General features: G+C 34.7%; 1 protein-coding gene across 4 annotated transcripts in view; it reads left to right on the top strand.

Annotated features, from left to right (window-relative positions):
* ZDHHC21 (zinc finger DHHC-type palmitoyltransferase 21) overlaps positions 1-27,050 on the top strand; it is a 38,226-nt gene that overhangs the window by 7,353 nt on the left and 3,823 nt on the right. For all 4 annotated transcript variants that reach the window (XM_042826908.1, XM_042826905.1, XM_042826909.1 and 1 more), the window contains 5 exons: positions 605-806; positions 3,191-3,289; positions 5,723-5,834; positions 7,437-7,575; positions 16,885-17,001. In XM_042826908.1, coding sequence (XP_042682842.1) covers positions 653-806; positions 3,191-3,289; positions 5,723-5,834; positions 7,437-7,575; positions 16,885-17,001 — 621 coding nt within the window. In that variant the 5' untranslated portion in view covers positions 605-652. The remainder of the gene's footprint in view (positions 1-604; positions 807-3,190; positions 3,290-5,722; positions 5,835-7,436; positions 7,576-16,884; positions 17,002-27,050) is intronic.

The raw sequence follows: 27,050 nt of genomic DNA, 5'->3' as shown, positions 1-27,050 counted from the left end.
TTGGATAAAAGTGCAGCCAGGGTTTTAAATGTGTGTTACAAGGTCAGGATTCTTGCTATGAAGGCAGGATGACAAAAAGTGTAACAGTAACAATTCTGCTCTTGAAGGTCCTGATTAGTAGTGCTTATAATTTGTAGTGCAGGGAAAGTGAAAAACAAACAAGAGCCAGTTAATCATGCCCTGAAGTTTGTATTCATGGATTTTCTTCAGACTAAAATTAATTTAAAAAAAAAAAAAGTCAAATTAAGCTGTGGGAATGGAAGCCTTGCTGTTTTAAGTGTGAGTAATAGTGAAAAAACTGTTGCATGATACTTCTAGACAATCTGTATGAAAGCTGTTAAGGTAATGTGCTTTCTTTCTCAACTTCTTTGTTATAAAGAGAGGAAAACATGGAGGAGAATACTTAGGAAGTGAGAAACAACAAAACACCGGGGGATCCTCTGAGGGTGTTATCATGCGAGTTTTAAAAAATGTTTAGATTCCTTAAGTCATAAACTGTCAGGTTTCTTTTCTCTGTTTGAATGTATGTGAAACCCCACAGGTAGCACAATTCTAGTTTAATATACTCTTTTTTTCTTGGTTATTTTTGTTTTTATCTCTCTAGGATCATCTTTTCTTCTTGGATGGATTGATTATTATTTGTTTGTGTTCAATGGGATTTCGAATTCACTTTGTGGTTGACCCTCAGGGTTGGTGCTGCATGGGCCTGATAATCTTTGTTTGGCTGTACAATACAATCTTCATTCCAAAAGTCATCCTTTTTCCTCACTATGAAGAGGGGCATATTTCAGCTGTGGCAATTTTGTGTAAGTCTATTTAACTTAGTCCTTTTCTTTTACTAGTAACAATAGTACATTTGACCAGCAGTTATTAGGCCAGAATATAAAGAACAAGGTGAAAGTTAAGACTGAAGGATAAAATAAAGGGTAAGAGTACTGGGACATGTTCTTTGTTTTGTGCCCTTGTTCCTTTCAATGGTGTTACAGTAAAACTTTGTAGAAAGCAGAGAAAAGCATTTATACACCTTTCAAGTCTTGCAGCTAAGACTTTTTAACTGTATTAAATAGTGTATTTACAAAACATTGATGGACGGTGTCAGAAGTTATGATGGTAGTACTGATGGTTGAACAATTGAGTTCTCCTAAATCCAAGTGTCCCTTGATGGATGGGTTGGCTGAGTTATGTTGATAGGATCATCTTGGGTGAAAGCTTGTATTATAATTACAGCCATCTTTTTGGTGAAGATCAACCATTGGGTTCCTTTCATCAGAAGATTTTAGAATGATTGGCATTTATTTGATGCGGCAGTGGAGGAGCTTCTTGACACTAATTAATAAGATTGAAGTGACATCTTGCAGCTACTGTCAGAACAGTGTTCTCTGCTACTTTCTCCTCTTCCTTTTTGAGATTATTTAACTTTGTAGAATGCGTAGCATCGAATGTATATCTGCAATTCAGAAGGCAGAGTAATTTCTAATTTAGTACTGGATCGTGTACATTTTTGCTATAGTGTAAAGCAGTTGTCACTTCAGAATAGTAGGCTATTTACTGCTATAGACCAAAACTGAGAAAATGCTGTTTCAAATGCTGGATTGCCCCTCTAGTGTAACTAACATATAGCTTCTTAAACATGAAGGTGTTGTAGTTTGAGTAGCAGTCAGATCTTTTTAGATGGTGATCTGTCTTTATGTTTCTTTTTGGCGTAAACAGTTCTGTCATGGTAAATGTCCTAGTGACTGTAACTTTGTCATTGCTTTCCATATAATGTTTCTGAGATGGGGATGCTTTATTTTGCTGGATGGAAGAATGTTAAAGCAAGCATAAAAATGTCATGTATTTAACTCAAAATTTTAATTTTCTTTGGGAATGCCTTCATTTTTTTGCAATGGTCCTGTGAAAGAAAGATTTGTAGAACAGTATTTTGGTAGATTCAAAAACAACATGGAAGTTTGGAATTATTTTGAATTAATAAATCTAAAATTTGTATGCAACTGTATTCTTTTGTATTCTAAATTTGTATTCTTTAATGTGAGAGATAATGGTACTGCATGCTGTGGTGTGTTTTTATTTTAATTCATCGTTTAGTACTTCCTGCCATCAAAATGCAGGAATTGAGTTTGGAAAAATTCAGTGAGGCTTTGAATCTTTGCCAGGATGTGGCTCCTTGCAGAGGCATACAAGTGCTTACTGCTTCTAACATCAGTGCTTGACATAAAACTTTTTGTTCACAAGTTTTACTATATTTATACATCCAGCATTTGTGGAAGATAGATTAGAGGATACATCCACCATCATTCTGGCAAGACTGTTAGGATTTATGAAGGAAGCTAGAGAAATGTGCTATTTCCTTATAGCTGGGAAGCAAAGCAAAGGATCAGTTTTTACTTGCCAGCTCCTTAATTTCTTTTCCTGGGTACCTGTGATTAGCCGGTGATATGTCAAATAGAGGTCTACCTGGACTTTTTTGCAGATGGTGCAGTATGACAATTCTTGTGTTTATACAACCCACAGGTCAAGTATTTCTCGAGTAGAGTATAATTTTCTTTGGGGTTTCAAAATAGGGTGATTTGAAACATCCATGAATAGCACATAGCAAATTAGTGAACTTGATGGGTCTGTAAAGTTCTGCTGGTGTTTTCTTAAACATTTGAGGATTTACAGCTGTCCCTATTCTTATAGACGTTATAACTTTGTAAGCCCCTGTGACAGGGACTCATTGAATAGATGTGTAATTTGATGAAACTTGTGGATACCTATACAGAGTCTTGTTGTGATTTTTTTTTTTCTTTAATTTCATCTAAAAACTGAAGAAGTTACTCCTATTTGTTAAATTAGGACCATGGCTTTGCTTACTAGATCTTGGAAAATCAATTAGTTTTGCTTTATATAACTAAAAAATTGTCACAGTCTGTCTGCAGTTTTTTTACACCATTGGAGTTTTATAGTATTGTGTGGTTAGTATTGTTTTAATATTTTCTTGTATAGTGTACATTGAATATTTATACCTAATAAGTACAGTGGTTTGTTAAATATGTAAAATTTTGTTCGCTGTAATGTAAAAAAGCTTATATTTTTAATTTCATTTACATATCCTTTTGAAATTTTAATATCACGCTTTCATTTACTTCAAATATGTGTTCTTTTTCCTGCTTTTTACCTGAAAAAGAATAACAAATGCTTATTTTTTCAGGTTATTACCTCTGCTCATTGTTTTGTATAGCTTCTTTAGTAAGAGCCTCAGTTGCTGATCCAGGAAGGCTACCTGAAAACCCAAAGATTCCAATTACAGGTACAATAAGCTGTTTCTGTTTATCTGAACAAAAATTACTTCAGTGTCATCAGAATAGTTGGGAGATAACATACTGTTATGAGATTTAATTGAAACCACTGCTGAAGTATATATTGTTACTGAAATGAAAAGCTTTATAACTCACTATTTCTGGCATTTGAATTTCTTGTACTTTGTGTAGACTTCAAGCTTCTTTTTTTTTAAACATCCACATTCTATCAGAAGTATGGTCATGCAGGAACTTATGCTAGGGCATTTTTTGGTGGCCAGAATTTTGCATTCTGTGCTTTTAAATACATTGCATGCGTTTCAAATGATGATGACAGTTTTTTAGAGATGTGTAGTCATTTTAACTCTACTGCTTTTCTTTCTAGATAAATTTATAAGATACTGAAACTAATGGTAGAAGCTGTTGTTGCATGGGATTATACCTGTTTTTTTTTTCTGTACATTTTATTGCAATAAATTCTGTTTGTATGAACTGTTAACCAAATAAACAGATGGGTTACGTTGCATTACAGTAGAGTAGCAACTTAACATTTGAGAATTCCCTCTGTACTTGTGAATTTATTCCACAATTGCTAAATGGTATCTGATGTACTAGAAATTGGAGGGTATTTGAAACCTTAATAATTCTCCAGGGAGAAAGACAATATTTTAATGACCCATTTGATGCTTTTAAGGTGCTTGTCTAATCCATAAAGCTTTTACATAGCAGTTGATAATGGAGTATTTAAGCATGAGTTTTGCTGCATAAAAGGAAGATACTTTTTCAATATTGAAAGCATAATAAATCCAGTGAGGAGTGAAAACTTCAGTCTCATCTTGTGACTTTGCATTCCCTTCCTGATGGTAGTGAGAATCTGTTATCGTCAGGACTGATGTCTGCACAAAAACTATGTAGGAAATAATAGCAAAGAATATGCTTGGGATTCAGGTGTGGCATACTGATTGTGGAACATCTCTTACTGGTATTACTTCTTTTCCCATTATCTAAGTATCTGAGTCAGTAAAAGGAAAGGTTGCAGAGATGTGATTCTTCAGTCAGACTTTTTCTACAGGTAAAACAACATAGAATCTGCAGTCTGAGAGAAGGAAGACATTTAGTACAGCTACAGACATTTACATTTGTGATTCAGTGTATTTCTTCTTTTTCCAGTGAAATACCAGTACCAGCAAGAGCAACTACTTTATGCACGAGCATTTCTTTCTCCTTTAGGGTGTATGTTTGTGTTCATCTCCAACCTTTTATCTTCATGCTGCATTCATATCACATAGAAATGAAACTCTGTAGATGTTTCTGAAGATGGAACGCTTAGGCTTGATTGCAGTAATGATGTTATGATTTGAGGTGCATCAAATCATATTTAACGTGAATCTAGTTTTTGGTCTTTCTAAAGTAATAATTAGGTTCCCTGATATTCTATGGTTTGATGGGAAGATATATTTTGAATGGTATAAATTATATTCGAAAATGTAGTTGAACTGTGCTATTTGCTACTTGATGGGGGTGTGACACCTTTGTGACACTGGATTTATGGGAACAGATTGTAAAACAGTTTCCATATGGCATTATTACTAGTTTAATGATCTTAGATATTGTGCTTCGGTACTTCTGATGTCTAAATGTTATTTGTCAGCAGGAAAGACAAGATAAGGGCTGCCAGCAGGTGGCTTAAAAAGTGCTAAATTCATCTTTATTTTCTTTATGTAGTGAGAATGTTTTATCGTGCTAAATTTCTGAATGATCTGTAAAAACTTATTTTCTTTCCCTGGGATTTAAGAAACTTATGTGCATCAAAAAATTACTGTTTAAAATATTTAAGATTCTTAATCTCGCAGCCACTGCCTTTAAAGACAGAAAAAATAGTATTTTTTTGGATTGAATTATTACAGTGTTAGTGCCATTTGTTTCCCAGGTGTAGATGAACTTTCTGAGTGCACCATTAAATTTCATATTTTCAAAGGCTTCCTCTGATATCAGTGACAGGATTTGGGAAAATAATAGGTAAGCTGACCAATAGTTGCTCCTATCAATTTCAGCTGGTTGGTATTTCTGGAGATCAGTTTAATGCATCTCATGTGGGGCATAGAATACTAGTGTGTATTCTTAAATAAAATCCTATCTTATGTTTGTTTTAGCGTTTCATCTTGAGATTCATTTCTTCATCTCTAAGATACTTAGAGATGGAAGATGCTTCAGAAGTGTTTATAGTGTGTTTTATTTTAGTTGGCTGTATTTGAACAGTATGAGTCCTCAAGGTTTTGGAATGGCAGAGAGAGTGCATGATGTTTCTGTTTAAAAAGCTGCTTATTGTACTCATCTCATAGTAAATTTGTTTTTCCTCCTCATCTCACTAGGATATGTGTTTATTATGAGTTTGCTGTACTGAGTTCAAATCTTTCTAAGGCTGTCTTTACAATTTCCCCTAGAAAGAGAATTTTGGGAATTATGTAACAAATGCAATATGATGAGACCAAAGCGTTCACATCATTGTAGTCGTTGTGGACATTGCGTGAGGAGGATGGATCACCACTGTCCATGGTAAGACCAGGGCATTTATTCTAATGATCTTCTACTGTTATAGTTTGTCTTTTTCAAAATTCGTGGTTAGATTATTGTGTATTTGTGCCCTTTCTTTCCCAGTAGTGCTGAATCATTCAGGCACTTTAGTTCACGGTAAAAAGAGCTTAGGGTTTCCTTTTTGTGTACAAGTAAAACTAAGAAAAATTACTGTTGCAATGTAACATTTAATCGTTGACAAATTGTTATATATCATACACTTTTCTAAAGTTTGTGTATTTTATTTTAAAAGTTGCAAGTTTTACTCCTTTAGTTACACTAATGCCAGTGTAATCATATGTTGCATGTTTATTTGTTGCCGTTTAGTTTCTTGTGCTGGGAAAATATTTTTTTTGTAAGAAATTAAACTTAATATTTCTTGGATGGAAATAAAAATTACAATTTCAATACAAAAATGAATGTTTTTTGTAATACTGAAAATATTTCATGGTTTTTATACAGTTTTTTATTTTTAGTTCACCTAATGTCTGTGCTGGTTAGAAAACTTTACTGCCATATAGCAAATCCCATTTGTCATGGTCTCTCTTATTTTTTAGTGAAATTGCTTCTTTCATTATTCTTGATTACTCATGGTCAGCCTGGCTAAGATTCTTTGTTTAAAGTAAGTCAGCCTGATTGTTGCTTAAAATGAAAGTAAGTTTTGCCATCAGTTGTTCTGTGGCATTATTTCCATCAAAGAAACAGACAAAATGAAAAAGATAGAATAGAGGTCAGGATCATTCTGTATTGATGTAGCCTTTTTCAAACTAGCCTTTTATCTGTTTACCACTCAGACAATAGTGCCAGTGTAATGTGTTTGACATCATGTCTAAGTATGGTGCTGTTGTCTGTGCCAGTGCTTGTGCTGGAGCTACTGTGCTTGTATGAAGTTATAATTTAACCCTAACCAAATTTTATGCATCAGTATAGTAACTTCTGTAAAGGAAATGAAGCAAACTAGACCTAGATTTCAAAGGTTTGAATCTCTGAGTTAACATTTCTAGAGTCCTTGAGATTCTTTTGCTCCTTTACATCAGAACAACTGCAGAAGGACTTTCTGAATGGGGATAACTGTTCTTTTTCTCCTGTGTCTTACATTTTTTTCTTAGTCATGTTTATTTGTCACCCTGTGTTCAGATTTAATGCAAATTTTTAATTGCGTTTCTAGCTTTTGGACTACATCACTCACTACTGGTGGAATGTTATTAGTGGAGAACACATACTAACGTGAAGTTCTGCAGATATTTTTGTCTTGTTACCTGAGTATTTCTTGAAAATAAAAGTGAGTGTATCATTGCTGTTTGAAGATGAAGGGAAGTGAGTTTTGTAATCTAAGCAGTAATTTCAGTAAGGCAGCTTAGATTTTTAAGCAACCAAGTGGCCTCTTTACAGTAACTGCCATCTCTAACATGGAGGCGATTGCTTTGATTAAGGATGGAGCTATCGTGTGTAGTCCTTACATTTGACCCATAAATCATCTTAACTTTTCTTAGGCATAATTGGTAGTTCTGTAGCCTGACTAATTCATAAATAATGTTGACAAGCCTTTATATTTCAATCTGTGTATACTTTGTTTCTCTGCAGGATTAATAATTGTGTTGGTGAAGACAATCATTGGCTGTTTTTACAGCTGTGTTTCTACACTCAAATTCTTAGTTCCTATACGCTGCTACTTGATTTCTGCCATTACTACTACTTTTTGCCTCTGAAAAAAGATAACTGGGTAAGAATTTCTTTCCTCCCCAGGCTGAATTAATGGCTAGTATTGTAATATTTTGATTACTAGACATTCCTTTTGGTTCTCTTATTAAAAGTGAAAAAAGTACGTGCACGTGTATATTGTGAAGTAAGCAAATTCATTATGGTAAGTAACAATATATGCTAAAACAGTTCATGATTTTGAAGTGTTAAAAACCTAACGTCAGTTTTCTTAGAAATCTGGAAAAGGAGACAAAACAGCTAGATTCCTTTAGAAGTGATTACTGAATGCTTGTATAAAGCAATGTAGCTACTTCTGATATTTTCCTTTTTTTTTTTTTCTTTTTTTTTTTTTACTTTCTCTAAAGTAAATCAGAATGGTTTTTTTCTGTACAAAGTACCTACTGGAAAATTGTGACACTGCTAGGAGATTGAGAATGTATGATCATTCTGAAAGGTTAAAAGCACACATTGATTTGGAAGCAGTATTTTGTCCTGTTTGGAAAACATCATGTGGGCTAAAGGAAAACTAAATCTGATTTGTTTTACATGGATGGTGTGCTATTATTATATTTCAAAGTCTTGTCTTCAGCAGAATGCCTTTGGACACACACACAGGAAATTAAATTATACATTGAAATAGAGTGAAAAGATGTTCTACAGTTATGGAACTGAAGTTGTTAAGTGCTTGTATCTAGTGCTTATTTGTTTACTACCTGTAGCATTCAGAATATTCAAGAGGTTGGCCTGAAATTTGCTGAATGCTTGTAAGTGTTAGAATAGCAAAGCTGATACTCCTTACTTTGAGGGGAAAAAAAAAAAGAAAAAGTTATGAGAGCTTTCTCATAAAAATTCATAAAAACCTCTCCCTAAAATGTGAAATAAGCTTCATCTTTGTCCTAAAATATGCAAGCACAAGCTGACAAAATAGAAAAACCTAGAAAAGAAGATACATACAAAGATACAGAAACCATTCCAGAAATTTGTAGTGCACATTAAATTTTATTGAGGTTTTCTTGTAAGTGCTGTAGATTTTTTTTTATTCAGTGTTGATGTGACACCCCGTTGCTCTCTCTGCTGGTGATAAATATTACATTTATTTTTGAAAAGTGCTGTAGGCTAGCTCCACAATGTGAGTAAGGCAGGTCTCATTTTCTGTTTTGTTGAACATCTTAAGTTTCTTACCTTATTTTGTATCCTCAATGATGTAAAATAAGAGTGCTAAGCTTTCTGAAAAATACTGTTTCTGGAAGGGAATGATGGGACATCACCTCCTGAGATCCTTCTTTACTCTCTTGTTGTTCTGCAATGCTCCCAGAAAAGCATACATGAACATGATGTGTCAAAGGAGAGATAAAAGATGTAAAAAGAATGCATTTTTTGGATCATCCAGAATTCATAGAAATGTTAATGTGAAGTTCATAGGTACCAGCTTCATATTATATCGAATTTACCAGAATTGAAGATTTTTGTACCTCACTAAAAAGAGGTCACTTTCATTTGCAAGATATTTCCTATTTTATTTTTTTAATCTGCATGATTATTTCCTTTTAAATGAGTCAGAGGTCTCTAGTAACATGGGAATCAGAATTTGCTGGCTGCATGGATCATCTTTACATAGACAGTACCCTTCCAGCTGAGGCAGACTACAGAGTAATGTCTAGAGGGTGTAGTACTGTTAAGGGTAGCAGCTAAGCCTTCACAGCAGCTTGCTCACTTAGTTCCAGTGACCTAGAGAAGAGAATTGTAAGGGTAAGAGTGTGAAAACTCACTGACTGAAAGACTGTGTAATAGGCAAAGGAAGAGTTGTCTGTGCAAGCAAAGCACAAGAATTCTTTCATCCCATTGACAAATAGCTGTTCAGACAGATATTTAGCCATTTCCAGGAAAGCAAGGCTCCAACAATTGCTGAGGTCACTTTGGAAGACAAACACCATCACTCCAAATATCCCTCCCTCTTTCTTGTTTCCTCTAGCTTTTACTATTGAGCATCATGTCACATGGTACATGATACCCCTTTGATCAGCTGAGGTCAGCTGTCCTGGCTGTGTCCTATACCATCTTTTCATAAGCTCCTACACTAACTGCTGGAATGGGCATCATGAAGAATGCAAAAGGCCTTGACTCTGTAAGCACTGCTCAGCAACAGATAGAAAATATCAGTGTTATCAGTACTGTTTTGGCTGCAGATTCAAAACTGCAGTGTATGAGCAGCAATGAAGAAAACTAAGCCTGCTGTACCCCAAACCAGTGTGCTTGTCTGTGTTAAATCAAAGAATGCTCACATTTTTCTTGTTCTTTCCAGTCTGTTGTCTGTTAATGGGCTTTTTATGTTCACCTTGCTGTAAAAGCATTGCGTGATTTGAAGGAGCCATTTCAATTTTTTTTTAGCTACAGTTAAGATAATAAGGATGCAAAATTCCAGTATTTCTTTATTAGTGATAAAAAGTCTGTCATCTGTGTAAAATTCTAGGTAGATGTGTTGTATTTTCAGATTTTGGAATCTTAATATTTTTGAGAGGTGATCAAATGTAAATGCCTTTGCTTTTAGTTTCGATAGCTTTGTAAGCTGCTTTGTATTTAGTAAAATAATCTAACTTATCACATCTCAGGACAAGATGAATCATAAACTGCCTCTTGTCTCCCCATGCACAGAATTTTCTGGTTCCAAGTGTAGACAGCTTGTAATGACTTAGATGTGAATACTGGAATGGGCATTGCAGTGTTACTGTAAAGACTATTTTTTTTCTTTGTATGGCATATGCAGTACTTCTCTAATAGTAAAAAAAGTTCCCTTTTTATTGAGAGAGTATCCTGAATGTTATAACTTTTAAGCAATTTCACTCTCTTTAGATCATGAGCCCAAATTCTGTCAGCCTTATTTTCTAAAAGTAGTTTGGAAGGGAACCAAATTACTTACTTGGAGGTGGTGTATGCAAGAGAGGAAGCAGAAGATCGTATTTGCTTCAGTCCATTTACAGCCTGTGCATGCTAATAATAGTAAATGGTTTTAGAAATGAATGCATGTTGAAGTTTGTTCTTAAAATTGGGCAGATTTCATATCTTTTAGAGACAAATATAGTTTTAATATATTATATACTGTATATCTATATATTGCATAGTATATAGTAACCTAAATAATGAATCTGGTTCCTATGTTATTGACTGCCTAGACTTAGAGTCATGGGGCACAAAACCCACACCACAGTGGTTTTGTTTTGTTTCAGTTGTGTTGTTTTTGGCTCGTGCGTGTATGGACACTTCATATGACGCTCTTGCTTTTGAAAAATGGGATCTGTGTTACTGTGTATCACATACAAATGTAGTAGAAAAATTTGGTAGACAAAGCAGGTCTGATCTTTTCAGATCTTTGTTAAGACTGATATTACTCTTAATATTAATCAGCTTTCTTAGTTTTTCACATGGAGAACTGTGGGCACACCCTGAAATTCAGAAAATGAAGAATAATTTGCTGGGGAGTCTAGTCAGTATTTCTGCCTGGAATATGACACCAGGGCCCCACTGGACTCATTATTCCAAGTGCAGCTAAGATTGTTTTGTCATAAAATTTTAAGCCACAAAATTGTTTGTCTGAATTGTGTTTTTTTTTAATATCAGATGAACAGTGTGAAAATTTGGTTATAAGTAGGCTTTTAGTCAGTTGTCTTGCAAAGTTCTTTCAGTTTTCAGATATTAATTAAGCTTGAAGTACTACAGTGTTTTAGAGACTGCAGTATATTCCACCTTTCATGGAAATACTGTTTGTTGTAGAAATTTTGGCTTTCCGAGAGCTTGCATTTTTCTAAGCTGACGGGCTAGTGTTCAGCACCGATTCAAAAACCTGGGTATTTTTTTCTACACAGCCATCTGGAATTAGCCTTCCTGCTCATTAAAAACACTTGTGATTTTTTTTTTGGCTGTGTGCCTTCCTCTCTCTTAATTTTTATTTTTTAAATATTAAATAGAACAAAATACAGATGCTGTGGAATTAAAACCACTTTTAATAATTTGTGGTATAATCATTTTATCATAGTACTGATTAATTCATGAGTAAAATATTGTTAGTGTTTGCTTGCTGGCATTTATTCCCAGGTGAAAATAATGCATTTTGAACTTTAAAGGCTAAGAGAAACATGGACATTTTAAATTAAAAAAAAAAAAAAAAAAAAAAAGGTAAGGTAAAGGTGATAGCTTTAAAGCTAATAGAGGAAGCTGTTTCAACAGAAAGAAAATGGTTTAACTTCAGGTTTTACATAGTATTCTTGGATCTTTTAATTGGTCTACCGTCAGAAGGATAGCTTGTGGTTGTTGCTTCTATTTGTCCAGCAGGAGGAGTGCAATTACTACTAGAAACAAAGGAAATAATTAAAACGTCTGTGGAGGATCCTAGCGGAAAACACTGTGGTCCAAATAAGACTGCTTATGAGTTCTTTGGCTTTGATGATCAAAAATATTTGATTTTTGGAAGCTCAGTCTAAAGAGTTGTGTCTTCATTAAAATTCTGAAGGTTGGGAATCTCTATTCCTTAGATTGTATTCAGTGTTGCAGATTGTGAAATTAGGTTAATGAAAGATGTTAGGAAATATTTTTTAAAACTTGTGAGAATATTATTTATAGAAAAAATTATTTGAATAGTATTTATGCATTAATATTAAATGAAATCTGGAAATAGGAATCATTCTATTCTTTAGTCTTGAGGACACATTTTTCCTTGGGGTTATGAAATGACCTGCAGGACGTTTGAGTTTTTTTTATGTGTTAAAAACAAATTAGCCTCCTTGGTTCTCTGCAAAAGCAAAACAAAAAACAGCATAGCCTCCTATATAGTTACAGGGACAGTATATGAATTCTTAATAAAGTTAAGAAAATAAATACACTGTCTGCATTGAGGGAAAAAAAAAAAAAAAGACTGAGAGGATAACACTTTTTAAAAACTTGATCTGTTGGTAATGTTATTTTTATGCTAAGGTAGTTTTCCCTTTTAAACTCTTTTGTACGTCTAAAGTAATTTCAGAATTATCACTGGATTGAGCTCTGTGTAGACAATTAATTTTATAGTTGGAGTTCTTTTTGCATTTTAGTTTATTTTTTGTGTGAGTGAATTTTCTCTCCTCCAAAACCTGTATTCTGTGAGTTTTTTTCTGCTTTTTTTTTTTTTCTGCTTTTTTTTTTTTTTTTTTTTCCCTAACGTAGCAGCCTGGCTTTCTTCTGTATTCTGCACTGTTTTTGTGATATGTAGATTGATAGACTGACTTTATCACCAGACTGAAACAAAAATGCCAGACATTTGAAACTGAGAGTAAATACGCAGATTATCGTGCATGGAGCTTATTCTGTGTTTCTTTCCTAGGAGAAACATGGAATGTTACTGTATTTTGTTAGCAATTAATATACTATGTAGCATGTTTTTGTAAAGAAGCAGAATTGAGTGAGTATTACTTTTTAAACGCAAATTTATGAAGGTTGATGGTTGTTTTTACTTTGTCTGATCTGGAAAAGATACTGCAGTCCTGGATTACTTCTGCTGGGAGCTGTGTCCTCTGTACTAAGTGTGCTGTTCTTAAAATAATAAACCCTGGGGAATAATAGCAATAATGGTCGTATCATTTATAATGACCTTGGGCCTGTACTCATCAGTTTTGACCTTTTTCTTATATGTAAGGATGAACTTGTAACAGTCTTAGTGGTCAACGTTAGTATGTGTTACAGGGATCATCCATGACAGCTGATGCTTAGAAATGAAGACATGGTGTATGCTCTGCCATAGGGTAGAGACAAGAGAAAGTCTTGTGTGACTCTGTGTCATGGAGATTTGCTTTCTGTGGAAAGTGTTGGTATTACTTTTTGAGATAAAGGTGTTTTATCTTATAGCTTGCAATACAGCCCTCACTTTCTTATTCTGTGCCAAATTTCTGTTCCACACGTTTCTATCCATGTCTTTTTGCAAGTAATCCCCAGTCTTTCTGGTTTGTACCAGAAGGTACAGGTAGAAGTAGCGGCTAATGGCGGCTTAAAAGCCTTATTTAACAGGCAAAAAAATATGCTGGGGAAGCGTGAAAGGGACACAGCATATCTGAGCTACATAGGAAGGAAAAGTGTGGCAACAAGCCGTTTGTACTGATAATTAGCCAGAACAGTCAGACTGTGATGTTAACCAAAAAAAGAGAAGGGGGCTGGCTACCTAAAGTGCTGCTTTTATTGTTAAATCAGTGTATATTACATCTGTGGTAAGACCACTGATGTCAGCTGGGCCACGTGTGGAAAAAAGCTGCTATGAGACAAAATTCTACTGCTAAGAGAGAATGTTTGTATATTGATGATTAGTTTATGTATGTGTGTGTAGTTCTTGCTCTGAATGCAGTTTGTGTGATTTTAGAGACAGAGGCAAGCTATGTTAGTATGGTTAGAACATTGAGATGAGTGAGTCCCTAAATTATGTTTGAACAAGAGGACATTTGAAGAGGGATCAATTACTTATTGTCTAGTCTCAGGGCTAGTTTATGGTACCTTTCTGTGGTTGTCTTACAAGGAATTTTTTTTTTTTATCAGTCCTGAGAAAGAGTAATAAAAATAGATTGAGAGGAACTCACATATAAAGCAGCAACATCCTAAATGTATGATTATTATAAAGGAAAGACATGGAGCTCTTGGAGTGGGTGCAGAGGAGGGTCACTAAGATGATCACAGGGTTGGAGCACCTCTCCTACGAAGAAAGGCTGAGGGAACTGGGCTTGTTTAGCTTGCAGAAAAGAAGGCTCCAGGGAGACCTCATTGTGTTCTTCCAGTACTTGAAGGGAGCTTATAAACAGTAGGGGTGACAGCTGTTTACAAGGGTGGATAGTGATAGGACAAGCAGGAATGGTCTTAAACTGTCACAGGGGAGGTTTAGGTTAGATATTAGGAGGAAGTTTCACACAGAGGGTGGTGAAGCACTGGAACGGGTTGCCCAAGGAGGCTGTGGATGCCCCATCCCGGGAGGTATTCAAGGCCAGGCTGGATGTGGCTCTGGGCAGCCTGGTCTGGTGATTGGTGACCCTGCACATAGCAGGGGGTTGAAACTAGATGATCATTGTGGTTCTTTTCAACCCAGGCCATTCTATGATACTATGGTTATCATTGCTGCAATTTAAATGAATTCCTTTCAAAATGTTTCTTGCTTTCATGGAATGACACGTTTCTGTATCACAGTAAAATTGTAAAAGTAGCTCTATTTCTGCAAGTGATTTGGGTTTCTGCAGAAAAGTACTGTCTTGTTTCTGTGGATTGCTAGGCGACAGCTCAGTAGTGACTTCTAGTTCATCACTGCATCAGAGACTTTGATTCCCCTAGGGACATACAGTGGCTGGGGAAAAAATACACAAGATGTCACCTCTTCTCATTAGTAATTCAGCATTTTAGCTTCTTTTGCTGTAGATACTTTCATGTTTTAGGGAGGAAGGAGAGATAGAAAGGAGTTCCTGGTCTTCACTAAAAGAGAATTAAATTTTCTTTCACTATATCAAGCCTGCTAATACTGACTTGAGAGAGAGACTTTCTTGTCTTACCATGAGTTCAAAGGGAAAACATAAGCTGTGTTCCTTGTTACTTACAGTAAGATTTTATTTCGTATTGGATGATTTTAAAAATGTATTTACTGTTTTCTTCTGAAGACTGTGTTCAAGAGAAGAGTTTGTCCATCAAACTCTTGGGAGGTTGTACTGCTTTTATTAATGGGAATATGTAATGCTAGATCCAGAATGTGACCTCACTGCTGGCAGTCTTCTTTTACATCTTAGTGTTTTCTGTTAAGATAAGGATAAATGCATAGAAACATTTCAGATCAACAAAACACTGTATCTATGAAGATATGAAGATATTTTAAATATCTTGTAGAACTATCTTAGTGTCTTACCTTGTTTTTCTTTAAATGTTGGTGTAGGTGGTTAAAGGGGAAACTGAAATTATCATGGCTGATTTTGAGATAGTGTAATTTTGAATTAACTGGTTGACTGAATAAAAAACAGTTAAATAGAATGAAAGTGAATATGTTCCCTATATCTGTAAGAAAAGCTAGTCTTAACAAGAGCTGGCTTACCAGTTTAGAAAAAGAGAGTGCGTTTTGATTTTTGGTTTTTGATTTAGCTGTTTAGTTAGTGATTTCTAGTTCTTCCAGTTATTATTTACTTTAGCAGTCGCTATAAACTTCTTCCTGGCTCTATATTTTGAAACTTAGTGGAAATAAGGGTAATATCCTATGCCTTTTAAAATTGTGTGCGCGTGTGTGTGTATTCTCAATTAAACCCCAGTGTTCCTGAATTTGAGTTCTTCTTCCTTGACTCCAAGTGGTTGAGTGTAAAGAATAAAAGTTCAAAAGCAGTAGGAATCTTTTTTTTTTTTTTTCATTCACTTCACTTTTATGTTCTGGTTGTAATTTATAGTTTACTTGAGAGGTTTTAATAGTTTCCTGCTGTGATCTGGCTTTTCTGAGTGGGAGAACAGATGTGTACATTCAAAAGACAGCCTTGAGAACATAATCGTGACTTAAAACTAAGAGAATGGCTGTGCTAATTCATTATCAAAGGATAAGATGGGGTGTGAACTTGCAGTACATCTACAGTAACTGCAATGTACAAATGTTTTCTTGTGGTAAAAATAAGATGCTTTATCCTTTGAAAAAAAAGCTTTAAAACTCTCTTGTGATTTTCGTATTTTCTACTGGCTAAAATCAGACTTTCTAGAGCAGGTGGTACAGTAAATTCATATCCTCTGCTCTGAGACAGCTTTTTTTGTGCACCAATATCCAATGTGATAAACTATCACTAGGGGCTGAGTAAAGAAAAGTTAATGTGGAATAATAGGTGGCATTATAGTTAGGCCAAGGAAATTGAGATACTTTGATTTTTTTAGATACTGTCTTTAAGCTAGGAGTGCTACTATTTTTATGATAAAGAGATGGTGCTAAAATGAAATTTGTTGTGGCTGTGAGACAATAAGTTCTATGCATTAGACTATTTAACATAATGGCTTTGTTGTATTTTAAAGCTCGTGTATAACAGTCTGATGCTGATGAAGGTAGAAAAATGAGGAACAACTCATCTGAGCTTAATATATTCCCTCAATTTAAATACCTGAATTTTTAGCAGAATAGTGAAAAAACTGTTTATGTACATAAATGATTGTTTTATAATTTTAACATACAAATAAATCAGTGATTTGCCACATAACTCAAAATCCGGTGTTTGCTTCTAGCTGTAAATCATCTAGAATGGTTCTTATCTAGTATGTGCAATCAGTTCAAAGATTTAAATTAACTTTTATGTTCTAAAGTCTCTCTCTCCTTTTTGTCTTGTTTTAGGACGTTTTTGTATTTAGACATGAACTTGCTCTTCTAAGAATATCTGCCTTCATGGGTATAATAATATTAGGCGGAATAAGTGGACTCTTTTACACTCAGCTAATTGGTATTTTCACTGTAAGTATCTAATCCCTTAATTTTAAAAATACGTATTCATTTTATTTTTGATAAAATTAATAAAAACAGAAAAGCATGTTGTATTTTAAGAATAGAGAAATCCTCTCACTATTTCCACTTACTCGTTATGTGATTTATCAAAAGTCTGTTTTCAAGGAAATCTTAAGAAGCCTTCTGTCAAACTGGTGTCTGATAATTCACCTATCAAAGCAATTTCCTGACTTGTGTTAATAAAATAAAACCTGACATTGTTATGGATTGATAAAGCGTACAAAGTACTTACTTTGCTATATTTTGATATTTGTTTTTAATTTTAAACTTTTATATGCCATGGTCTCAGTCTTTGTGACAGTGAGGCCTGCTGATAAATCATACATTTTGAGAACATATACTTTTTCTTAAGTATGTTAATAAACAAGCTTTCGTATCTTCTCAGTTACTAAATCGTAGAATGAGAATCTATTATATTAATTGTTACAGTACAAATTCAAATTCTATACTTAAATGTAGAAACAAGAGTAACCCAGAAAACCACTTCTACATGGAAATGTTTCACACTTAAATTAATTTAGTAATTTAATAAATGTTTGTGAGACAAAAACACTAGTTTCTTCTTTACATTAGAAATTAATCACTGCTAGTGAATGCTGTAGAACTGCATTAAGAATACATAGAAATGTTTAGAGATCTTTTGATGATGGAGATGTTTAGACATCTTTTATGTCTGTGTAGAGTTAGAGTTTAGAGTTTTGCCTTGTTAGGTATCTAGCTAAAGTGGTGCAGACATCTGGATTCTACTCCTTCTCCCACTGGTGGAGGGAGACAAGAAGCCTTAATGTTCATATGCTGAATTGTGCATGTCTTTTGAGACTGTTTAATGGTTATATGAGAAGAAACAAAAAAACATGCTTTCAGTACTACTCCAGAAATGATGCAGGAGAGAACAAAACAAAACCTACATGTATATGGCAGTATAATTCTGCCTGTTGCTGCCAGAAGCAAAATTAAATTTTGGCACTGACTGTCAGTGTCCACCTATACTGTTAATATACATGAAAGAAAAACTGAGTGAAACCAATTGTCAGACATACCTGAAACTTGGAACATTTGTGTTTTGGCGCAAAATACCTGCTGTACTGCCCCTGTGGTGCACATGAACTCTTAGTATGTTCTTTCACCAGTCTGACCCCTTATGCAGTTAGACTGCCACCAGCATAGAAAATAATATTGAAAAGCTGCATTCTTTGTGCCAGTTCTGTAACACAGTGTTGTACATCCCATTGCACCTATTGAGCTGGCTACTGCCCTGAAATAGGTAGGAGCTGAAAATAATGTTTTCAAGACCAACCTCATTTTCTGTTGATTGTTGAGCTCCAGCATGCCTAGATAATTTCTTTTGTCATATTTGACAAACAAACTCACTACAGAATTGCACATATAGATATACAGTCTCTAAGAGTCAGACAGCAGAAGATACACGTCTGAAGTAGGGCCTGTTACTGCACTCTGCCTGAAGTAGAACTTCTATGCCTGCCTTTTATGCACAGTGTTTTAGGTCTGGGATTACTGGGAAGTAGAAATCTGTAATTGGGATCTCTGTTCACACCACGTGACTACTGTTGCATTGACTCATTGAATAGGCTAGAATATAGGCTAGAAGGATCTTCTGAAGGTTAAACCCTATGCAGCAGGGCCAGCTGCATAGAAAGGTTTATTCAGTGATATTCTCAGTCTCCTCAGTCAAATATATCCAAATACAGAAGCAACACAGTCTCCCTGTTTAACCCGTTTCAGTGTTTCAGTCCTGCTCGTCAAATTTCAAACCAAAAAAAAAACCAAATCTGTTGTTGAGGTTGTGCTTAGACTGTAACTTGTGTCAGAAAATCTAACTGTACAGTGTTGTAGTGTGGGGATTTGCTTTCTCCATAAGCAGTTCCCAAAAGTTTTGGGTAGCCAGTGAAAAAGGCAGGTGAGAGGGCAACAGGTGAGTAGTTTCAGGGCTCCCCAAAGGCACTTGTGATGGTTTGAATAGGGAAACAAAGAAAATGGATGTGTCCACCCACAGTGCTGAGTGCAATGTAGATGCATTTATGTCCTGTAGAAAAAAAATAAAATACGGTCGCTTAGAAATAGTAGTAACGTGCTTACCGTGTTGGAGTTCAGCACCAAGCATTCTGGCATGAATAGAGCAAACTTTGTCTGAAGTGAAATATATTTAAAATGATGAATTCATGATGAATTCATTGTAAGGTACAGATAAAAATTTACCACAGTTTAGACAATTAGAGACTAGTAGTGCAGGCTTGAGGTTATTTTAAAAGAAACGTATGCATAGGTGTGCACAGTTACTTTAATTGCTCTGATTCTTGAGATCATGCGTTTGCTGAAACAGCACAGATATCTTCAAGTGGGATGGAAGAGAGCATGAGCCTCTGTTTAGATGAGCGAAGTTCAAGTTTGTTGGGCTTTATCTTTGTTATTTACCTGCATTTCAAATTCTGCTGAAATTGGATTTTGAAAGGTTAAAATGAAGATTTATCTAAATTTGACTCTTAGTGTAGCAAAACTTTTTGGTTCTCCGCAAAATGAGCTTGCATTGTATAACTTTTTAGACACCAAGCCAATAGTTTATATTTCCTGTCTCTAACAAAAAGCAATAGAAGCACCTAAGGCTTACGGTCAGTCTCACAGAAGCAGCGTGCTGTATGAAACCATAGTTTTCTTCCTTCTTTAGTGTCATCAGTAGTAAAGAGCTAGTACCTGAAATGACACCTTCTGGCTTCTGTATGCATGGATGGTTTCCACAGTGATGACTGCTCAAATATAAGTGATTGGAATGTAGCTCAGTTATGAAGCAAGATAGGTATTCTCTGGTTCAGAGCACTCTGGTGCTTGTGCTGATTGTTCATGCTTATAGAAGTAAAATTGCTAGTTTATCTTTTTTTGCTGCAGCAGCAGGACAGGTGAAGTTGAATATATGGAATGCATTTGCATGTTGTTCCCTTTTTATACGTCACTTTTCTGAGCAGAATTCCTCTTTAAAGTAATTGAGCTATTATTGCTCAATAAGCCATATGATTTGAGAAATGTTGGCGTTTTCTCTCCTTGGTGCTTTCTTTTTCTGAAGTCAGAAATGTCTAACTTGTGACAGAGAGAGCATACCCAAGATACTCAGATATGCTTGAAATAGCTAAAAGTAGCAAAACGTATTATGAAATGCAGGTGTGGTATTCTGCCTTGTGTGCTGACACTTGCTAAATTCCAGTGTTGCTCTGCAGTTGTCTGATCTATGTCACTGTGCAAGTCTTCTTGGTTAAAACAGCAGATTCTTTATGTAAGAGTTCCTGAACTAAGAAAAAAGGGGGTGTTATCTTCTGTTCTTTTTTAACAAGTGTGTTCAGTGGGTACCTGCTGTAGGGAATCTGCTTTGGCAGGGGGGTTGGACTCGATGATCTCTGGAGGTCCCTTCCAACCCCTACAGTTCTGTGATTCTGTGATAGATGCTTGGATAAAGTCTTGTCTCTGATAAAAATAAAGCCATTGTAACTTGCGTATGTATGGCTCTTGTACAAAGTGATTACCAGACCAAGTTACCCAATATGCATTAATCTTTTTGAGAATGTATTCCACTCTTCATACTGTGATATTACTGCTGGAATATCTTGAGCACGCTGCTATTAATATCTCATCTGAAGGTACAGGCAGTCAAAGAGCAGGGGAGGTGACTTCCCACAATGAGAGTAGAGCAGCTGGTTGGCAAAAACTGTCCTTAGAAGAACTTTTGACATGAATTATTCTCATGAACTGGGGAGCAGCTGAGGTGGCCACTTTATATGAGATTAGTGCTTTCTCCCTAGAAACTAGCATATGTGTAACACTCTTGTAGCAGGAAGGGCACGTGGCTCTTGTCATTCTCCTGCAGTTCTTTCCCAAAGCTCTGTTTGCCTTTACTCTTCGGATCTTCATGAATTTTAGCACTTTTTCCTTTTTTGCATAACTTGGAGATAAAAATAACTAAATTATGTCTAATTTAGAAATCTCTGAAACAAGGAAAAAAACTCAGATTGTAATTCAGGGGATACTCTTCTTAAATTCTCAGCATAACAGTCTTATTACTAGCCATTTTTGTGCTTCTGAAGAGCTAGGTGGTAGAAATCAGTTTCACCCAAGAAATAAGATCATGTAGTATTGACAGCCTGCTTGTTTTCTGTGCATTACAGTAGCTTTTTCAGTCCTCTATTCCCTGTCACTGTTTGTCCTGCAAATTTAAGTTTTGTTTTTCTTAACAGGAGATGAGTTAGTATTTGTAGATTTCTGGGCAGCAAAGGCAAGTTTAGAATAGTACAGTAAGTTTAAAAAAAAAAAGTTCTCCTGCTGTGAGTAATTATTACTGGTATCACTTAGTTCAGATGGCTTCTTGCTGGGACTCTCCTGTGAGCAATTATTTCTCAATCACTGCAAGAAGAACAAGTTAATAAGATAGGTCTCGTACAGGTGCTTCCAAACTACTTCATCAAGGCAAAGAGATGTTTAATATATTTGTTATTTGTTGGCTTGTTTTAAAATATAAAAATAGTATTTATATATAAATTAATGTTTTGCTTGAGACAGTTTATTGAAAGTTTTCTACAAAAACATCCAAAATATGCTGTCTTGAGTAACTACTGCTTATGCTAGTTAATGACATTTTACTGCAGTGACAAATGCTGTGTTTGTTTAGGAAGAATATTTTGCACTGAACTTAAGAGCAAATCTTGAAGAGCGGATGTTACTTCATTTTATTTCCATTTACCTTCTTCTTTTCTGTAATTAACCTTATATCACGTAAGAAAATTTGATTAGAAGTTAAATAGTGTCCAGAAGCTTGTTTCCTTTTTGAGGACACATTTTCTTCACATTTTTTCTTAAGAAATTCACTCTTTTGTTATTTTTTATACACAACAGCTATTTGTTTTCCTTGAAAAGTGTATATAAACCAAATTTGTTCGTATGAAAAGACATAAATTCACCAAGAGGAAATAAAAAAGTCTTCTCATCAGCTATAGATTGCTTCAAATTTATGATTGCAAGAGGGTAAAGAGCTGTAATCTAGTCTTCTTTAAAAAGGTGAAACTGCCAGGTTACTTGAGTATGTGTTTGTAGAAGACCAGCCCTGGCATTTACACTTGTCTGTTTTGCTCATAGAATCACAGAATCGTGTTCCTGTTCTGCTTACAAAAATCAGTATTTTTATTTTATTTTTTCAGGATTTCAAAGGTTAAATGAAATAAAACACAGATTTTATGAAATTTAATTTAAATGAAATAAAACAGTTAAAAACACAGGTTTTTGACTGATACGGTAAGACTCTGACATGTCGGTTATGTTTGATTCACAAGATATTACTGTAGTTCCATACTATACATACTATGGCGTGGCATTTAAATAATGATTTATCTGATCATCTTGATGTGTTGCAAAACAACTCCTTTTTAAACATTTCTGCTTTGTAGCCAGTGAGATTTTTAAATTGCAGCAGACAGTGCTAAATATATTCAATTTTCTGGCCTGTTGTAAGGTGTGTGGTTCCTTTTGCATGTGTGAGGCTTGGGTTCTTCTCAAGATCTGCGCTGTTTTTTGTTTTGTTGGCTGCCACCTGTCTACAGCAATCAGACAGTTCTCTCTTTCTCTTCCTCTGTACAAAAGGAAAATCCCATCTTCCCATGGATGGTGGAAGGTAACAGGATAATCAGTTCAGCAGTGATCCTCTGATGTCATTGTGGGAGCCCTGTAAAAGCGGATTATCTGTGACCCAGATAAAATAATTAGAAATTACTCGGACACTTACAAATAACGGATCTACTAATCTCATTTCCAAAGTTAAAAAAGGTCTGTCTCTCAACATAACACTACCAGATGTTTCAGTTAAACAGCATCCTTTGCAGAGACTAATCTGAACCCTAATTTTAAAGGATTACCTTTGGTTGTTTTTTATTTTAAACTCTAAACAGTTAGTGTTTTCATTTTTCCATATGTTCAAACAAACCCTATGAACTTATATACATTTTCTTTATTTTTCCGTGACGGTCTATCAAATAGGATTTTCTGTGATTTTAAGTCAGTATAGCAGGTATGCACTTTTCTTTAAAATTATTTAGTAAGTAACTTGTTTTTCTGGGGCAAAACTATGTAATGGATGGACTTCTGTAAATTTAATAGATACCACATGTTCTTTATGCAAGGGAGCATATGTATTATCATAACCTAAGTGGACAGTGACTTTATTAATTTAATTAATGCTGCCAGGGTTTCCTGTTAATTGATGGTTTGAATGGTGCAGCGCGATATACCAGCATCCTGGAGCCTCAATGCTATGTGGATGTGGTAGAGAAATTTCCCTTCGTTTGCCTTGAGGAGGATGGGAAGGAAAACAGTTTAACAGCTGGTGTTCAGCAGTCTGTCTGGTGTACAATATGATGCCTATCCACATAAATTTGTCTCTTTAGAAGCATGTTTAAGTGTTGATATTTGTATCTTGTTGTTGCACTGTTTCTCCTTTTTACCTTCAAGCAGCAAATGTATTTCAGTGGTATTTTTGTGGTCTGGCTGAACAGATATATCTCAACATGGACATCCTAAACTTACTAACCCATAACAATTGAACATCTTACTGTGACTGATACAGTAAGAATGCGTTGAGGAACATTGTTCATTTTAATCAGGGTTTCATTTATTTTCTAAAGAAAAGAAAACAACTTTCATTTTAAGGAAATAAGATAAGTGGAAGTTGCACAAATTAATTTTTTGATGTTTTTATCCTAAAGAAATATTTTCAAGCACTTAATTCCTTTAGAAGTATCATTTCATGTAATAACATAATGTAAAATGAAATACGAACAATAAAAAACAAACACGGGAAAAATAAATACAATTGTGTGTAGAATCAGCATCAGACAAAACTTTACCAGAGATACAATACAAGATAATGCAATGTAGATGAATTTATTCTAGGAACAAAATCAAATGGATGGTAAATTCTTTCCATATTTTACAGTGTTGATTCATTACTGTTTAGTATATGGCAAGCACGAGTTTTCTAATTGTGCTAAAATGCTTTTTTTCTTAAGAAATAAGTATCTCATAGTTAAAAATATTTGTAATCATATCTTTAATCAGATAATCTATTAAACTGTTTTGATTAGTGAAATAATAAGAGCTTTTTTTTTTTTTTTTTCCCCCTAAGGATGGCAGAAAAGTAATCAGAGAACTATTAATCCTCATAATTAAGTTTAGCACAGAAGAAATTGGGGTTTAAAGGGGAAATCAGGATTCCTAGGCGAGCATATACTTTGCCCGGTTATAATAAACTGTGAAATACGAATTGTGGAGAAAAAACAGACTGCATTTATGTATAAACCCAATTAAAATTTCAAATCAGAGATATAATGGAAAATAAGTTCACGTGAACCCTGCCAGCCTGTATCTACTCCATTCTTTTTATCCATTCTCCTTTTCCTGTCTCCACCTTTAATCTGCTGATACATAAATCTCCTTTTAGAAGACTACATAAAGTCCAATAAATTAATTGGTCAGGAATTAATTGGTCTTGGTCTTTGAATGAGATTTTGTTGACTGTTTAAATTGAATCTCTAACTTATTTTTCTCAAACAGATAAGAAATTAGATTAATTTGTAAAGAAATACATCCTGCCAGTCTAGAAGTCTACATACTTTCCATTAAAATAAAACTTTAATTTCCTTTAAAAAGCTCTCTCATAAGCTATTTAAAGTTTCAAAATAAATTCAAGTGTAAAATGTCCAAAGTGGCAGAAGATCTCGTTTGTTTTAAATCATGGCAGGTTTTTAGGTAAATTGAGAATACTTTTATTGAGAACCATCATTTTCATTAGTTTTAAGGAAATGCATTACTTCGAAAATTTAGTCAAAGATATTTCATATTTTGCAAAGAAGCAAGAAGAATACCACACCAATCATATCCTCTTCGCTGCCCAGGGAAGAAGTCCTGATGTAACTCAGTAATTTTTCTAAATAATAGGAGAAGTACCTTGGAACAGCTTTAAATAAGTAACTATAGTAACAATGTATGCCTGTTCTCAGAGCCAAATACCAGGTTGTCAAATTTAGACATGAGACAATTAAAATGACTTGTGTGTGAGGACAGCCAGTGGCTAGCCTTGCAAAGCATTTTTTCCTTAATATTTTTTTCTTTTATTGCTATGTATGAAGAAATATAATGTGCATGTTTTGTCATGTGTTTGGGGGTCAAGCAGGAACCTGCACCTAACACACCATGGATTTGAAACACACTGAGGAAATCTGATTCTTCCATCTTATTTGCAAATGCAAAGATGCAAATTTGTTGTCACGTTTTCTTTCACTGAATTATTTAATAAAACTGACACGAATAAGAAGTTTTACAAACACAATGCATCAGAGGCTAGAACTGTGTAGGAATATTCCTTATACATATACCATAGCCTTTTTTTTTTTTTTTTTTTTTTTTTTTTTCATTTTGCATGCAGTTCTCTGATTTAAGAATTTTAAAACATGGAGGCTAGAACTCAACTAGTAATTTTCAAACTGAACCTAACTGATATTGATAAAACTAATTGTATTTTCTTATGTAAGAATTCGAGATTAAGAAAACTATGCTAAAAGGTAGCCGTATATGAAATGAAAATGTAATTAATGCCAACATGGGAAATTTATGAAATGCTTGATGTTCTTTTTGTGTGATGCTCAGTGTTTAGTATTCTTCAACTGTGTGGAACTGCCATTTCCATACAAACAAGAGAAGATAGGTAGAAGGAATGAAAAGTTGATGGATTGTTCAGATGCAGTGGTACTTCCGTCAGAAAGCAATGGTTGCAAGTACAGGAAGACTTGCAAATTTTTGTTTGTTTTCCCTCTATGTAATCATACTTTCAAGCTAATTTTTATCTTCTAAATGTTTGAAATTAATCAATTAAGAAAGTAGGACTTACTGTTTGTCTTCTTCTAGTAGGAGTATTAAATAAAACTGCATTGATTACACATCACTTTAAGCAAGTACAGGAGTAAAACTAAACCAAAGGTTGTGGCTACATGACTTGGGGTTAGTTCTGTGAGTTACGAATTACTGCTTCTCCTTTGGAAAACATGAACCACTTAGAGGAAAATATTTCTTCCATGTGCTTGCTCCATCATAAATTAGTTCATGATGAATCTCATTCTATAGCTCAATTTGTAAAATGGTGCATGGGATCTTTCTTGAAATCTCTATTTTGAGGCAGTTGGTTATACTTATTAAAAATATAGATGTGAAAGATTTCTGTTTCTTTGTAGGTAGCCCAGGTGCATTCATTTGCAAATTAATCTTAAATCCACAGAATTCTCTCAGTACTCCTGTCATTCCTAACAGTATTAGCTGTTGCAGTAGCTTACTTAGAGCAGGCAAGCTGCTCAGCTCGTAGTAAGTCCTTAACGCAAAAAACAAAACAAAACAAACAACCCACCAAGCCAGAAACAAAAAACTGCAATAAGAAAGCAACCCAATGTTTTATCTCCTCGGCAGAATCTGAGCACTTTTCCCTTGTCTCTTTTTGAAGTTATACGCTGTTAATGATTTCTGTGTTTATTTCCTCGAATTTCTTTTGCCTTTCTCACTAAGTTATTTTTTTTTTTCTCCTTTTATACACTTACTGGTGGGTGTGTATCTGAATAGCCAGGTGTTTCCAATCGCTTTGGGGTCCACATGACCCACTGTGTAAAACTGATTGTTTGCTGATCAGTCAATTTTGACTTAAAATCAGCGTTTTTCTTGAAGATAGAGGTTACTAGGTCTCAATAGGTCTAACAAGGTGGTTCATACCATGTGATGTTAAACTTCTGTGTGAGTACCAACTCCCTAGGACATTTAAACATCAGCGTTGGCTATGAGTCTGAAAAAAAAAAAAAGAAAACCCAAAAAATTCTTAGAAGTGTTCTATTAATAGTAATCCAAGCTGATAGTATATGCAGACAGACAAAGCCTCTTAGGCTGAATGCAGTAATGCCAATGTTGTAATAAAG

Source organism: Centrocercus urophasianus, unplaced genomic scaffold (genome assembly GCF_019232065.1).
Source record: "Centrocercus urophasianus isolate 14NV4802_14NV808 unplaced genomic scaffold, USGS_Curo_1.0 seq_27, whole genome shotgun sequence".
Classification (NCBI taxonomy): Eukaryota; Metazoa; Chordata; class Aves; order Galliformes; family Phasianidae; genus Centrocercus; species Centrocercus urophasianus.
The sequence above is the reverse complement of the archived record's forward strand: the minus strand, read 5'-3'. Positions and strand labels throughout refer to the sequence as shown.